The 16,347-nt window shown below is 46.1% G+C and overlaps 1 protein-coding gene across 2 annotated transcripts in view; it reads right to left on the minus strand.

Annotated features, from left to right (window-relative positions):
• The window catches only part of ZNF804B (zinc finger protein 804B), a 537,977-nt gene extending 524,032 nt beyond the window's left edge, over nt 1–13,945 (minus strand). For both annotated transcript variants that reach the window (XR_007922261.2, XM_051852999.2), the window contains exon 1: nt 13,693–13,945. Coding sequence is in view for 1 of the 2 variants with exons in the window: in XM_051852999.2 (XP_051708959.1) it covers nt 13,693–13,800 (108 nt within the window). In the remaining variant the exon portion in view is untranslated. The remainder of the gene's footprint in view (nt 1–13,692) is intronic.
• Between the last annotated feature and the right edge of the window lie 2,402 nt (nt 13,946–16,347).

Here is a 16,347-nt window from a genome sequence, read left to right on the forward strand (position 1 = left end):
CTATAAAGTTAATCATCAGTTTTCCTCTCATGGTAAGAAGGAATCTATCTATGATGAACTTACAGCACAAATAACTAAATTAATGATTAAAATTTAGAATTTTTTCTTGTTTACAAGTGTAGTATTATTGTAATGCAAATAAGAACAATGACGAAGTCTTAGCCACCGTCTAACTCATTTAGTGACTACCAGGAAGTAACCAGGAGATCGAGTACCAGGATGACAGAATTTAAAGTGTTTTGTTCTGTAGTGACGTTACATCTGTCTACCTGAAGCAATATCTTTAATTCCTTGTTACATGACGTACATGGTCTTGTATGACTGGTCCTAACCCGTAGTCATACCTTAGCTTGCAGTCCCACAGCCCCTCAGCCCACCCCCACCCCTGAGAGATATCCCTTGGGTCCTGCCTCAGGGTTTTGTGTCAGGGTAAGCCCTTCTCAATCGTCTTGTGTCAGATCAGCCATCACTTACCAGAGAAATCTTCCCTAATTCTAGGACTAGGTAGCATCACCTTATTATATCTTTTTACATCAGTTACTTCTCAAGAACTCAGGCATTTATAAATAGGCCACCATGAGGTAAAAACTGGTTTCCTGTCTTCATTCCCTGTGCATAGTGTTCAGTAGGATGGACACCATGCCGCTCTGTGGGTTTCATGATCACCAGCATGCAGGAAGTAAGGATGCCGAGACACGGTTTGTGAAAACTGGGAATATGAACTCCACCAGCCATGGAGCAAAGCCATAATTCCCCTGAGAATTTTCCACTGGGAACCTGGGGTGACAGGTGCACATCTTCTAAGCAGGGCAGTGCAGAGCTCTGCAAACCAGCACCTGTTCCTTTAAATCATCCATCTATCTACCAGGGGCTTCCCCTTTGTGACTCTAAAGCCCCCACTAAGCAGAATTTGCCATTAAACCTCACTAGCAGGGACCAATCCAAAATTTCTGTCACCCTATCCGTGATCTCCCTTCTCTCCCCCCCCCCCCCAGGGACCTAACGCTTCAGGAATTAGATTAAGAGGAGAATCAATTCCAGATTCTTAATTCACATGGAATAGTAAATAGCCAGCAGGCTGAAGAGATGTTTCTTAGGTACACTTTCATTTAGAAGCATCTAAATTGAAATGTCTGTCATCAACCACTAGGAGTGGAAAACTCTCCACAAAACAGAGACAGGACCTTTTATATGGATGTGGCCAACCATTCCTTCTCTACACAAAGATCCTTAAGAAAAAGGGAACCCTGGGGTCCTCACACGAAGCCTCATCTCGTGCTGTAATATTCTCCTTCTTCTAGGTTCTACACTGACAATACCCCATTAGTCCTCAGCTGACCAAACTTTTGCAGGTGCAGGTGTGTAGGCTGCACCCTATAGCCAGATCAGCAGGATTACAAGAACCCTGTCTTCAGTTACTCTCATTCCTGTATCTCATGCAGGCGGCTAAAGTTTCAAAATGAGAAACAAATTTAACAAATCTTTAGGAAGACAAAACCAGAGGCAAACTGGAATGTCTACAGATAAGAGCTTAGAATTACTGAGATATACATTAATTCTAAACCTTGACCTAGGTACCTAATTCAATGGGCCAACGAAACCATGACAACACGGATTCATCCATTTCAGATGACCCCTCCCTCCACTCCTTATTTCTCTTTTATCCAAAGGAGTGTGACCACTTCCCAAAGCTTGTAGGTAGCATTACATCTCAGGATTATTTGGTTCACGGGACATACATCTTCTCCTCCCATGGCACAATTTATCTTTCAGATCTGCCACATAGCCAGCAAGTATCAGGCACACAGAAGAATCTAAACAAACACTTGTTGAATGTATGATTAATTGAACAAATGAGTAAATGAATGACTGTGACTCTGAATTGAAATGATTTTCTCTCTTGAATTCTAAAAATCTTCGGCTTCTCCAAAACCAGCCTTCTATACCCAGGTTCCTGCCCATCAGGTTGACTAATTTGCATCTGACTTCTTTCAAAGGGGCCTCCCCCCTCCAACTTGGACATTTATTTCAGAGGAAAAACGCCTTGTCCTTCTTGTACGTGTGTGCTTGGATTTGTTGTATTTGCTGTCCACGTAGATATTCCTGAGAACTGAGCTCCCAAAGTCACTTTAGAGTTTTTCATAAGAACTGCAAACATAGACTAAAACTAATATAAAATCAATTCTTAGTTTAAGTAATTGGCAATGCTTCCAAAAGCTAATTGAGTTACTCCAGGTAAGATCTATGTAACTAAATAAGGATTTGGAAGTAATCGCCTTTCTTCCTTTTAACTTTTTTTTAATATGAAAGGCAGAGTGTCACAGAGAGAGATCTCAAATATCTGCAACAGGGGCCAGCACTGTGGCGCAGCAGGTTAAAGCCCCAGCCTGCAGTGCCGGCATCCCATATGGGTACCAGTTCAAGTCCTGGCTGTTCCACTTCCAGTTCCCTGATAATGTGCCTGGGAAGGCAGCCAAGGATTGCTCAAGTCTTTGGGACCCTGAACCCACATGGTAGACCCAGAAAAAGCTCCTGGCTCCTGGCTTCGGATCAGCTCAGCTCCTGCCATTGCGGCCATTTGGGGGTGAACCAGCGGGTGGGGAAGACCTCTCTCTTTCTCTGTCTCTGCCTCTCTCTATAACTCTGTCTTTCAAATGAATAAAATAAATATCTGCAACAGCAAAAACTAAGCCAGGCCAAAGCCAGGAGCTAGGAACTCCATCTGGTCCTCCCATAGGGGTGGCGGGAACCTAAGCGCCTGGGCCGTCACCTGCTGCTTCCCAAGGGTATTAGCAGAAGGTTGGTTCAGAAGTGTACAGTAGCTGGGACTGCACGCAGGCACTCAGATGTGGAATGCGGGCAACCCAGGCAGCAGCTTCGCCTGCTGTGACACAGTGCGCACCCAGCTGCTCATCTTTCCTGATCCTTCCACACTGTGTTCAGCTCAGACAGTTCTAGGACTTCCGCTGAATGCACTTTTCCTGCCCAGACCCTGAGGGAGAAGAGGGACTTTTTATCACCTCTAGACAAAGTCATTCTGCTTACATCTATTTTGTCTTTGCAGCTTAAGGAAACAAACAAGCAAAACCCAGCAACTTGAAAAACACTGATCCAACAGTGAGCAGTTCCAGAGTAGTTAGAAATGTTGTGGTTGCAGTTCTATTCACACCTCAACAAAACACAGCCCTCATCAAGATTAGAAATTAAATCCCATGTTCTGCCTTATACTAGTGGCTTAATGAAGAATTCGAAGTTTCTGTACCCTAATTTTTGTCATATAATCAGATCACACTTTGTATTCCGGTTATTGTGCACTCAAGTCAATTCTATGACCTTCAGCTAAGTGGTGCTTATGTATTAATAAGTCTACCCAAGCCCACATTCCATGAATATTTTCATGCCAATTACCATTCCTCTCCAGCCGTGCTTTCTCACTAGTTCGAATGAGAGAACTGGTTTTCTGTGTCACTTTCAGGTGTGGAATGCATCCTGACGATCAAACACACACACACACACACACACACACACATGCTGCAAAGTGACCTATCAGAAGGAACACCTAACGGACTATATTACTTTTTCTTTATAACACAGTTACACAAATCTTCCTTCTATGATGATAAGACAACAACCATCAGTGATTGTCACCAATGATTCTCCCAGCAACATCCCATCATCCTATATTTAACTGCTAAACTCACAGTAGGCAGTACACAGATATTGGAAGAAGAGCATTAAATTTGACTTAAAATACAAAATTCTTTCAATATGTTTAAATTCACTTAGATTAGGACTGATTATCATGAGCACTGCTTCGACTTTACCTATAATCTTCTTGACCACATTCTGTTTCTATGGAGACACAAACTTACATGGTATCGTTCTGCATGCTGTTGAAATTATAACTTTTCTGACAAAGTTTACATATCATTTGCATATACACTTCCTTTTTATGAGAAGTCCAAACTAACAACTTCTTTCTTTTAATCATTTACTGTTTTCTTGCTACTATATACATAATTCACATCTCACAAATGACAAAGACTCAACAGAGGCATTCTGAACCACTTTGCAAGTGATTTCCCAATCTACACGATGGTCAGATCGTTGCATTTCAGTAGGTAATATTAAAGAGAAGATAATTGAACACTTCACAGATGTCACCTTGGATATAATCCATGAGTTTTATCATCATAAATCTATTCACTCTTATCTAATCAGTATTCTCTCACTCATTTGTTTCAAATCCTTACCAAGTTTGCTTTGGTCTGTCAAAGGGAACCAGAAATGCACAGCACATGAAAGCCAACCCTGGTGCCTACCCACTGAAAACAGAGGGCTCTGATTCAATAGTTGGCTCCCAAAGGAGCTGCAGATATGTGTGTCCTTTACTGAAACTAATTTTAATATTATTTTTAAATAAGGCACTTCATAATTGATTGTGTTAGGACTGTGTTTGCCTTTGGAGAAATGTTGAAGCTGATCTGGGGCACATCTGAGGTTTCCAAGGAACCTAGAATATTATGTATCCATATCTGGTGCGTTAAAAAGTTGTATACTTGGGGCCGGCACTGTGGCTTAGCGGGTAAAGCCGCGGCTTGCAGTGCCAGCATCCCATATGGGCAATGGTTCAAGACCTGGCTCCCCCACTTCTGATCCAGCTCTCTGCTATGGCCTGGGAAAGCAGTAGAAGATGGCCCAAGTGCCTGGGCCCCTGCACACATGTTAGAGACTCGGAGGAGGCTCCTGGCTTCAGATTGGCACAGCTCTAGCCATTGTGGGCATCTGGGGAGTGAACCAGCGGATGGAAGAGAGTCTTCCTCTCATTCTCTCTTTGTGTAACTCTGACTTTCAAATAAATAAATAAAACTTTAAAAAAAAGTTGTATATTTAAGGTGTATGATTTATTTTATTCTTCAATACAAACCTAACAAAATAACTTTCCATTTAGAATGTCACTACATCTGGCAAAAAGAATTTGGACTATCAAGAAATTATGGGCCAACACTGCTGCTCACTTGGCTAATCCTCCACCTGCGGCGCCGGCACCCTGGGTTCTAGTCCAGTTGGGGTGCCTGTTCTAGTCCCGGTTGCTCTTCTTCCAGTCCAGCTCTCTGCTGTGGCCCGGGAATGCAGTGGAGGATGGCCCAAGTGCTTGGGCCCTGCACCTACATGGGAGACCAGGAGGAAGCACCTGGCTCCTGGCTTCAGATCAGCGTGGTGCGCCGGCTGTAACAGCCATTTGGGGGGGTAACCAACAGTATCAATGATGATATCGCCATGTAGAGCATAGGAAATAAAATATAAAAATCAAGATTTGTATAAGTTAATGTTTATAAGCCCTAAAAATATACTTCAGATTTCTTTAAATTTCATTAATTTCAAAACAAATATATAACAAAACTGAAGAGCCATCTCCAATGATGTGGGATCCTCTTGCAGTGAAGGCGCCTGAGAGGTATTCACATGCGCTCATTGAGCCGAAGCAGCTTGAGAAGTGTAAGATAAACATTAAAATCAGTGACTACAGAGCAATTTCCAGTACTCCTCATATCAGCTACACCGCGGTGTCAAACAAATCATTGCCAGTGCCCTGAATGAGAACCTAGTACGTCACTGTCCAACACCAATTATTGATGCAACCACTCATTCATTCAAAAGATTTCTATTGAGCCTGTGCTCAGCTTTGAGGATATAAAAGAGAGAGCAGGAATCCCCCAAATAGTTCACTTTCAACAGTGAAATCAACACCAATAAACAAATACTGTTTGGTGATAGTCAGGTAGGCCTTGGGTGCAATGGCAGCCCATGAAAGAAGAACTCAATCTGTACCAGGGCACTCCGCAAAGAGTTCACGTGACAACTACACTCCTTAATGCAGACTGTAGGAATATCTAATATATGGCTCAACAAATGAAGAGAAAAGGGATTGGGGGCAGCAAGATCAGCAAGTGCAATACGTAAAGGTGAAACATCTAACTGTGAGGAACACGAACAGTTCCGGTAACTGGAGCACAGGATCAGGTGCAGGAATAAGAGGGAGGCCATGAAATTAACATACGAGAAAGAGCTTTGTCAGACACGTTCCCAGGTTTCACCTATTGCAACATGTTATGTGTGCTTACATATCAACACACACAAGCCGAGAAACAATACTTGTTAATATTCACTGAACACTCAATGGACATCAAGCACTAGGCCAAAAACAGCATATGGGGGAAAAGTGGGAAGCAGAGAGGCAGGCAGGGGCAGGACCATGAAGACTCTCAGATTTTGAACATTTCCAGATAATGCAAACATAATTGGCATGGCCACCCTCACGTCTGTTCACATTCAGATCAAACAAGACGACAGGGGAGAGGGTCAGACTTGGCTGGAATCTCCGTTACTCAGAGAAGAGGCCCCGTGGTCATTTTCTCTGTAGACTATGGTTCTATTTTATTCACAAAAAGGAAATGCATATAGCCTTTGCCTGCCAGGAAAGACGTTGAGGATTATAATTATGCATAGCAAAATGGAGCTCTGGGAAGAACATATGTGAGGGGAGAGGGGAAGTGACTGTATTTATCTGTGCTGAGGAGGTACACAGGACAAGTGGAGTGCTGAGTAATCGCTGTGGGAAGCAAGGCGGAGAGGAACTCTGGGAGGTGGGCTCTGAGATATGGGGGAAGCTCAGCTCGGAGCTGGAGACGAGCTATGCGTGGATGGCGACCATGGGAGAAACTTGCTTGGTGGAAAAAGGAAAGCGGGCGGTACTCAGCATTCCCAGGGGCTGGTGCCTTGGGCGCCAGAAGTGCGTGCCAACAATTATGTGGTAACCGTCTGAATAAAAGGAATAAAGATCGATGGCAAGAAGAACAACAGAGAGGGAGATCATTTAGGGGGAAAAAAAAACCACACACATGGGCAGCATCCTTTTCCAAACAAACTATATTCCGCCTCTAACACCCACACGAAAGTGAAATAGATGTTGCCTAAGGGAATTTGCCAATTGTCAGAGCAAAAAATTGGCAGCCCTAATTACACTTGCTAGAAATGAACAAAATGAATGCTCTTGATGAATCACACTCAGAGCCATCCAGGGCAAAATCCAGAGTGCCATCCCTGTATCGGGACATTCTGTATTTTATTATTTATCTGTAGCCTGCCTTGCTCTCAACACAGACCAAAGTCATCTGGAAGGAACTGTACTCATTAAAACAACGAAATGGAAATTTAAAAAGAGTAAGAGCCACGGGATGTAAGATCAGAGTTAGACTGGAAAGAGGTAGGGAGGCAGGCAGAGGATGTCCGGTCGGTTAGAAGGCCAACCTCAAACAGTATAACTTTGCTAAGTCACAGACTGTTCCCTGGGCTTCCCATCAGCCAAAGAAACAGAAGGAAAAAACAGAACAAAACACAATTCGTTATGTTGCTCCCTTCTTCTGTGAAGAGAAAAATGCAACGTCAGTTCTTCGGAAGCAAACTTCAGACTTTACGTACCAAATTCAAACAAAGGAAGTTTGGTTCCATACGTGTTATGTGATCATCTTGAGAAAAATAAATCCATTAATGAATATTTTAAAAGGTAAACCAAAACCTATCCTTTGTACTTTAAGCATGCTATAATATTCTTTTTCCAATTTTTATTTTTATTTTCAATAAGCAAAGAGTGTCTCAGTTACAACCAGGAATGCTATTCAGTCAGAACTTTCCAGAGCTTCTTGTGCAGCTAGGTAAGGACTTCCAGTGTAACTGGAAGGCTGTGTAACTTGAGGACTGGTGTGTTCCAGTCATCACCACAACTAGCTTGTTGGTTTTCTTTCTATGCATGTTTGTTTTTAAGATTTATTTTATTTGTTTTAAAGGCAGCATTAGAGAAACAGAGGGAGAGGCAGAGAGGGAGAAGTCTTCCCTCTGCTGGTTCTATCCCTCAAAGACTGCAATAGCGAGACTTAGTCAAGTTAAAGCCAGGAGCTGGGAGCTCTTCCACGTCTCCCATATGGGTGCAAGGGCCCAGAGACATGCTCATCTTCCACTGCTTTCCCAGGAGCATTAGCAGGGAGCTGGATCAGAAGTGGAGCAGCTGAGACTCAAACCAGTGCTCATATGGGATGCAAGCCCTGCAGGTGGTGGCCTACCCCACTATGCCACAACATCAGCATCCATAACTAGTTTTTCATGGAAACATACAATGTATTTCATTTCTCTCTCCAGGCATTACCCACTAAGCAAACCTGATCTGGGACTACTATCTATAGAAAGGTTGTGCCCTATGATCTGTCTGCCATTTTGTAGTTACCTGAATTTTATTCATTAAAAGAATTTACAAACAAAATATATTTTAATGAAGTAGCATTTTTCAGCATTAATTCAATTATTTTCTACAAAATATACACTAGCGAGTGATTGCGGTGATGTAATTTTGAACACGTCAACTGTACACTGAAATGTACCTGATAAAGTTAAATGGAACATACAGTACTTTTCTTTCTCCTTGTTCCTCATACAGCCTTATAGTTAATGACATTTCAAGTTCTAGTTACCCTTCTCAGAGTAAAAATGTATTTTTGAGTGCATGTACATACAAAAAAGATTTAATATAACTAATACTTTTTTAAAACTACAAATGATTAAGCTCCATATAAACTACCATGTCCACTTATCCAACACACGATGCCAACATGATATTTTTTATTTCAAAATTATGGAGCAGAAAGCTAAAATTGAGAATTTATTTTAATTGCATGAGGATCCTCCAGGAAGAAGTAAAAGATAAGTTTATTTTTCTTAAAAAAATTTAAATCCACACTTTTTTATTGCATGCATTTTCCAAGAATTTGAAGTACCCTCATAGATCTTAGATATAAGATACAAACATTCAAATTATAATTTCAAAGTAAATGTCAAATAATCTAATAGAAGTTACAAACCATGGCTCTCATACACTTGAGCTTCTTTTCAAAGGTACTTTTTGAAGTTGAATAAACACCAATTTGTTTAAGTCCTAGAAGGGTCTCACTTTGTAGGTGGCACAGGTGCTGCTTACAGGTTCATTAAAGCACAAAGGGGACAGAGGGCAACCAGATGGAAGGGGGTGTTCAATGTGATACTTGATATAAAAAAGAAAGTACGTTTTATAAGAATTGTAACTGAGTCTGCGTTATTGAAAACATCTGAAAGCTTCATGTGAAAGTATCAGGTCTTCATGAACTCAATAAGAGAAGGCAGGTGACTTCTCCACAGGCGGGCATGTCTTCCTAATTCTATTCGGCACATGAAAAGTGCACCAGTGTGAGAGCACTTCTGAATGTGTTAGCATGTATTTGCTTAATAAGCATAATGAAAATATACACAAATATTAGAGACATTAGCAAAACAGGATGCAACTAACTGCGCTCACTTCCTCTTGTAAGCACTTCTCCAGACAGACGCATCTTCAAGGTAATCCATCTTTCCCAAAACTTCCATTTACAGATACACATTTGCAGTTTTTAAAAGAGAGTTTTATAGGATTTTAGTAAATTTAAGCTGTTTGTTTATATAGCATCACCTTCTAGTTGACAACTCAGATAATTAGTATAAGATCACTCAACACACACATACACACACATGCATATGCATACACACATGTGCACATGTCCAAGGAACCTGATCTGTTGTTCCGGTGACAATCCCGTGAGTCCCCTTCACATCCAGTGTGTTAGAGGAAGATGGCAGGCCTTCCCACCTGTACTCTGACTATGGTGCTCTCAGAAAATACCACTTCCTAAGTAACAGCACCCTATGTGAACTTCAAAAAGTGGTAAGTTAAATGCATACCACAATTAAAATATACACCTATGACTATTAACATTATTATATTATATTAACATTTAATAGGTATCTGATTAAGTTACAACAAACCACATCAAATGAATCTAAGCATGCGATGATATTTTAGACTCCACAGGACAACTAAGAATCAATTCGAATATATTTTTATGTTATTACATTGAATTCAAATATGACCTTACAAGTCTACAAAAATGAACTCATGTAAAGACTATCTGAATAAATATTTAAGTTATTTTAACAAAGTTCACCGTTAACATGTTAGATGGTAAAACACTATCTAAAATCTATCTATAGAGGGTGTGTGTACACTCACTGATCATACTGATTTTTAGTTATCATCCAATTATTTTACAGTTAAGAAAGGGTCAAAGGTAAGCATCCTAAAACATAGTAGGATGCACTTTTAAAAAATAGTGGCTTTTCCCAATAATCACTATGTAATACTCTCTCATTTTTCTTTAATCTCTCCCTGGATTTAAAGTAACATAAACTGGCCGGCACCGCGAGTCAATAGGCTAATCCTCCACCTAGCGGCACCGGCACACCGGGTTCTAGTCCCAGTCCGGGCACCGGATTCTTTCCTGGTTGCTCCTCTTCCAGGCCAGCTCCCTGCTGTGGCCAGGAAGTGCAGTGGAGGATGGCCCAAGTGCTTGGGCCCTGCACCCCATGGAAGACCAGCAGAAGCACCTGGCTCCTGCCATCAGATCAGCGCGGTGCGCCAGCCGCAGCGCGCCAGCCGTGGCGGCCATTGGAGGGTGAACCAACGGCAAAGGAAGACCTTTCTCTCTCTCTGTCTCTCTCTCTCACACTATCCACTCTGCCTGTCAAAAAATAAAAAAAATAAATAAAGTAACATAAACTACTTCAAGTCAATTATTCACATTCTAATTGGTATGAAAATGAAGTACACTAGCTTTTCATACATGGTCTGTATAATGAAGAAATACGCTTTTAGGTAAGATATTTCCATGTTTTTAATTTGAAGATAGAAGAGGAAATTCACTTCTGGATTTTCAAATTACTCATCAGCAAAAATTGTTTGGAGTAAAATGCTTTATTTATGTCTCAAGTATCCCATTAGGCATAGATCATAAGAATTCCACCTAATGATTCAATATTACTTCTAAATGAATTAGAAAATACAATCACTCTCTTGTTTTCTTTTTATTACCCCATGTTCAGATTTTACAGACATGTGACTTGAACACAACATATATATCCTTATATATATATAATACTTTCAATATATAACCAAGACTATAAGACAATAAAAGGTTAAATCCATTATTATCAGGTGTACTTATATCATAACTACAAAAGAAACTCATTACATCTATAAGGAATTGTGGCTTTTCTCCTTTCTATAAAAGAGCTACAAAATAGCATCATCCAATAAATATATTTGTATTGAATATGAAGACCGTGTACTACTTTCAAAAGTTCTGTTAACAGAGGAAAAACTGGAAATAAATATAAAGGTGAGAGCAAGGGGAGAAGTTGGAGCAATGCAGAATTTAGAAGTTAAATCCATGAGCGGTATTTCAATCTATGGTTCTAGATAAACTGAGTCTCAGGGAGAGGAAATAAGAAATGAAGTCACTGATACAGAGGTTAAATGTAGATCGTTCCAAGCACTAAATCTGAGAAAAGGCATTGTCAGAGTAGCTGTGTGTTTTAACAACCAATGCCTGCATTTAGTGACTATAATCTGTTTAATATTTATACTGAGGGGAGGAATCAATACATTTAAGTCAACCTCAAAGTTATGGGTGGGACAGCTGGAATTTTAAAAATTACATATAAGCACAGAAGTTAGTTTCAACCTTCAGAACTCAATAATAAGGAAAGCAACATGCCTATCTAGACCAAGAAACTATTCAAATATGCATGAGGGTCCAGGATCCAAAAGGCAGTATGCCCTTCAACTCAGGCAAGAGAAAGGGAAATGCAAATTGTTGAAGTTGTTGCGAGACTTGTCCCAACAGCCGGCAGTGACAGAGAATCAATGAATACAGCTACCTTCCGCACACTGCCCTGCTCACGTGAGAAACGTCCAAAACCTTGAAAAGGCCATGAAAATCCATGACAAAATTTAAAAGAAGACAAAGTAAATCAGATCAGGTTGAGGAAGTACACAAACAAGCTAACGAATATTTTTAAACGATGTGCATGTGATGGAAGAACACCAAGGTACACGTGTGGGAAGGAATCCTGCAGTGAGTCAGAGGACAGCCTGAGGAAATGAACCTGTGCCTGAGCGGGACAGCCGGCCCAGCTGCAGACACACATTGCGTCCCGTGGGCGTGGGCCAGCGGCACCTGCTGAGCCCTGCCGAGCGGCCGCTGGGCTCTCTCCTGACCTCCACACTCGCCCACAGCTGTCCGTGGGCCCAGGCGCGATCCTGGCAGATGAGTGGCAGAACTGGGAAGGAAGGGCCCTTTTTGACCATGTGAGAGACGTGTCCTATCTGAATGCTGGAGATTTGGGGAAGATTGAGAGGCCATTCTAACTGACGTCTACAGACCGAGTTAACGCAGGGTCTATGAGGGCAGGCTGCCCTCACCCTGGGAAGTAGAAAGCCACACACCACAACCAGCACCTGACGCAGGCTTCCACAGCCCAGGGCAGGGCTGGGGCACAGCCAGCGACGGCCTCAAAGGCTCTCCTAACACCATGGGTTGTTCCACACGAAGGGGTTTGCTGAGACTACAGAAACTCCAATGCTGACAATCGTTAAGCCTACAACAGATGCAGACCTGCTGCTCAGCATGACTGCACAGGGACCTCCTTCAGCTACAGTGCCGCCAGGCCCGGGGAACCCAGAAGGCTAGTGCAGGTGTCATGCAGGGGGCCCAGGACCAATCTCCTTTTACCGCCCATAAAAGCAAGTGAGCAAAGAGTTTATCCTGAGAATCCTGGGGGTATCTGGGTGCTTGCACTTCCTGATTTCAGATTTCACATGCAAACCACATATAGGACTTAATCAAAAGCTTTCAAAATACATTGCAGTTTTTGAATAATTCATGCTAATGAAGCGTTAAACTGATGGAAAGTACTTAACATTAAACAAAATCAGGCAAATTAAGCTTCTGCTCTTTTTTTTCATACAGACTTAAACCACTGTTCTTCCCATTAAACTATAAAAGTTGTTCTAATCAGTAATATGAATAATACTCCCCCCCGCCACATTTCTTCTTAAAACACATCTGAATCTTTACAACTTTACAGTATGTGCTAAAGAGAGAAGCAGTACCACACGCAAGCCTTAGATTCTGGACAGAAGGGTTTTACAAAAGGAAGAGTAAGGAGAAAGTTGAACGGCAATCCCTCAAACTGCACGGTAGTCCCTGCGGGTGCTCCCCAAGGAACTCTGCTGCTGCCCTGACAGCACCCGCACCGCGAAGCACCGGCTTCAAGCAACTTCTGCCACCCAGCACCTTGCGCCAGCCCTGCAATCCCACAGCAAGTCTTCAACAGCGTGTCTTCCTACGGTGTAACAGGCAATCGCCACCCACCGCGGCACAAAAGCATCCTACAAAGCGCCACTCAAACTTTCTAAGCCGCCCAAATCGCCAAGTTGGGGGAGCCCAGCCTTGGCCGTGTTCACCGCCCCGCGGTGACCGCGTCCGCGAACGCCCGCACCCCCGGCGGCGCCGCAGACCCCCGCGCCCGCGCCAGGAGCGCACGGGGAACGCACGCCCCTCCGCGTCCCGGGCAAAGGCGTACCCCGACAGTCACGATCCCCCCACCCTGGGGCAGGAGCTGTCCTGGAGGTCCCGCACCCGCCCGCTGGGCCGGCAGAGGACTCCGCACGGCCCTTTGTGCGGGTGCCGGTGCTGGCGAGCGTGGGAGCCCGCGTGCGTGCGCGCACATTACCGGAGAGGGAGATCCGTTCTTGCACAGCGGTCCCCTGAAGACGCCTTTGATGCCCCGGTAGTGCCCGTTGCGGAGGTGCCTGGAGCTGATGACCAGGTAGCAAGCCATGTGGGTGCGGGCGGCGGCGGCGGCGGCGGGAACGCGGGCCGGCTTCTCAGCGGCAGCAGCGACGGCCCCCTCCCGGGAAGGAGCGGGCGGCAGGCGGCGGGGGACGCAGCGCCCGGGCGCCCCGCGCGGAGCCCCTGGTGCGGGCGGCGGCTGCTCCGACCGAGGCGGCGGCGGCGGCGGCGGCGGCGGCCCGGGAGCTCCGAGGGGACGCCGAGCGCGTCCGCATGCTGCGGCGCCGCGGAGGCTGCCCCGCCGCGGGCTGGCGACGGATTGTGTTTAAGGACAACTTTCCCAGTCCGCCGGGGCGTGCGGGGTGGGGGGGTTCCCCGCCCCTTTGCGCCCGCCCCCCGCCTTCGCACCCGGCGCCCGCGCGGGGCCGCTCCTGCCGGGGGCGTCTGCGAGCTGCGGCGGCGGCGGCGGCGGCCGGCGCGGGGCGAGTGCGGGGAGGCCTCGGGAGCGCCAGCGCGCGGCGCCCGCTGCGGCGGCGGGGAGGAGGCGACGAGCGGGCTGCGGCGAGCACAGCGGGTCGGGGACGCGGCGACCCGCGCGCGGGGTCAGACCGAGCCGCGCCGGCAGCGGGGGCTCGCGGGGGTGCGGGGCCGGCGAGGTGAGCAGGCGACAGCCGCCGCCGCGGGCCCCGGGCCCTGCCGCGCGGCGTCAGACGCCCTAGCCCGCCTGTCCCCGCGCCGAGCCTCGGAGCCAACTTTCTGCGGTGTTGGGGGGCGGGCCCCGGGTGTGCGGGGAGGGCCGCGCGGAGGAGGCGGGCAGGGGCGGGCGGGCGGCCGTCTCCGGCTCTCCCGCTCCGCTCCTCCGCGCCCGCCGCCGGCCGCGCCCGCAGCCCAGGGCAGCAGGGCGCGGCGCGGCGCAGCGGCGGCGGCGGGAGCAAGTTTGGGCGAGAAAACTTGCAGGAGGTGCGGGGTGGCCGCGTGCACTCGCCGCAGTGCCCCCAGAGGCCTTCACGGCCGTCCCGCAGCCCTGAGCGGTGGCAGCGTGGGGTCTGCCCGGAGCCCGGCCAGCCCCCAGAAGCGCTTGTCCACAGAGGTGGGTTCGGGGACGCGGGACTGCGCAGGGCAGACGCGCGCTCTGCGATCTCTCGGCGGCCCCCGCTCCCGGCTCTGCGCCGCGCGGGGAGCGGCGCGTGGCTCCCCCCGCAGCCTTGGCTGGCGGCCTGCCCCTGCCCCGCCTCCCGCCACGCCCCGTGTGCGGCCCGGTGGGCGCAGCCCCCGCCTCGCCAGTGCCAGAGACAGGTGCGGCGGGGGGGGCTCAGAGAGCTCTCGCGCAAAAACGCCCTTGTCCAACTTGTGATGGACGCGAGACTTGTGATGGACTCCTGCTGACACTGTCACCACTGTGTGACGTTTCAACGATTCGGTAGGAAGCAGGCACTACGAAAGTTTTCGAGTAAATAAGGTAAAAACGAGAAGAAAAATGCCAGCTCCTTCGTGAACCAGCCGCAGAGGAAGCATCGCTGACCCGGAGACGGCGCCTGGAACACCTTGCAGGAAGCCTTTCGTCTTTGTCTAATCACAGATCCACACAGCACTGACAAGAGGCGCAACCATCCATCTTCTCTGCGGGTTGTTTGTGTGTGTGTGTGTGTGTGTGTAAGATTTCTTTGAAAGGTAGAGTGACAGAGCAGGACACACACACACACACACACACACACACAGAGAGAGAGAGAGAGAGAGAAGAATTGAAAATTAGTCTTCCATCCGCTGGTTCACTCCCCAAATGTCCACACAGCCAGGGCCAGGCCAGGCCAAACCCAGAAGCCAGAAACTCCATCGGGGTCTCCCACTGTGGGTGGCAGGAGCCAGGCCCTTGGGCCAACCTCCCTGCCCCTCTAAGAAGCCTTAGCAGGAAGCTGGGACTCGGAGGAGGGACCCTGGGCACTCTGATGGGAGGCGAGCGCGGCCCCTGCACCACAACACCTGCCCGGTTCCTGGTTGTGCCCCACTTGTGTGTTTGGCAGCGCACGGTTTAGTCAGCTGGGGGCTGTGAAATGTCTCAGGCATCACTCCTGTGTAGACAGCAGATCTACACTATGCAAAGAAAACAATGCATTTGTAAAGAGCAGAACTCCATAAATAGGTGCAAGCTTTATCAAAAATGAATGAAGCTCAAGTTTACACAAGGAAGCATTGCTCAGTCTGTAACACTATTTTACTCTTGATGAAGCTAGGTGGTAAACAGAATGGAGGACCAAGGTGTAAACACCCTGAAGTAGATCACACACACACACACAAAAAGAATGAAGTCACATTCTGTAAATAACATTCCAGGGATATTAGGCCTTCATTAAGCAAATACACTTTCTAATAATTATTTTATGAATCAGCCATATTTTTCTAAAATAATAGGACTGATAAATAATCAAAAATTATAAAACTGAAATACAAGTATACCATTTTACTATATTTCAAAGTATGTGTTAGCTATCTTGACATTCTTTATTATCCTGTGCACATGCTAGTTTTTCCTAGAAGAAACGGAATAATCTCCTTTTAAAGTAATGTTTTGAATACCATAGGAAATTTGCTAAATTTC

This window comes from Oryctolagus cuniculus, chromosome 16 (assembly GCF_964237555.1).
Source record: "Oryctolagus cuniculus chromosome 16, mOryCun1.1, whole genome shotgun sequence".
NCBI classification, from domain to species: Eukaryota; Metazoa; Chordata; class Mammalia; order Lagomorpha; family Leporidae; genus Oryctolagus; species Oryctolagus cuniculus.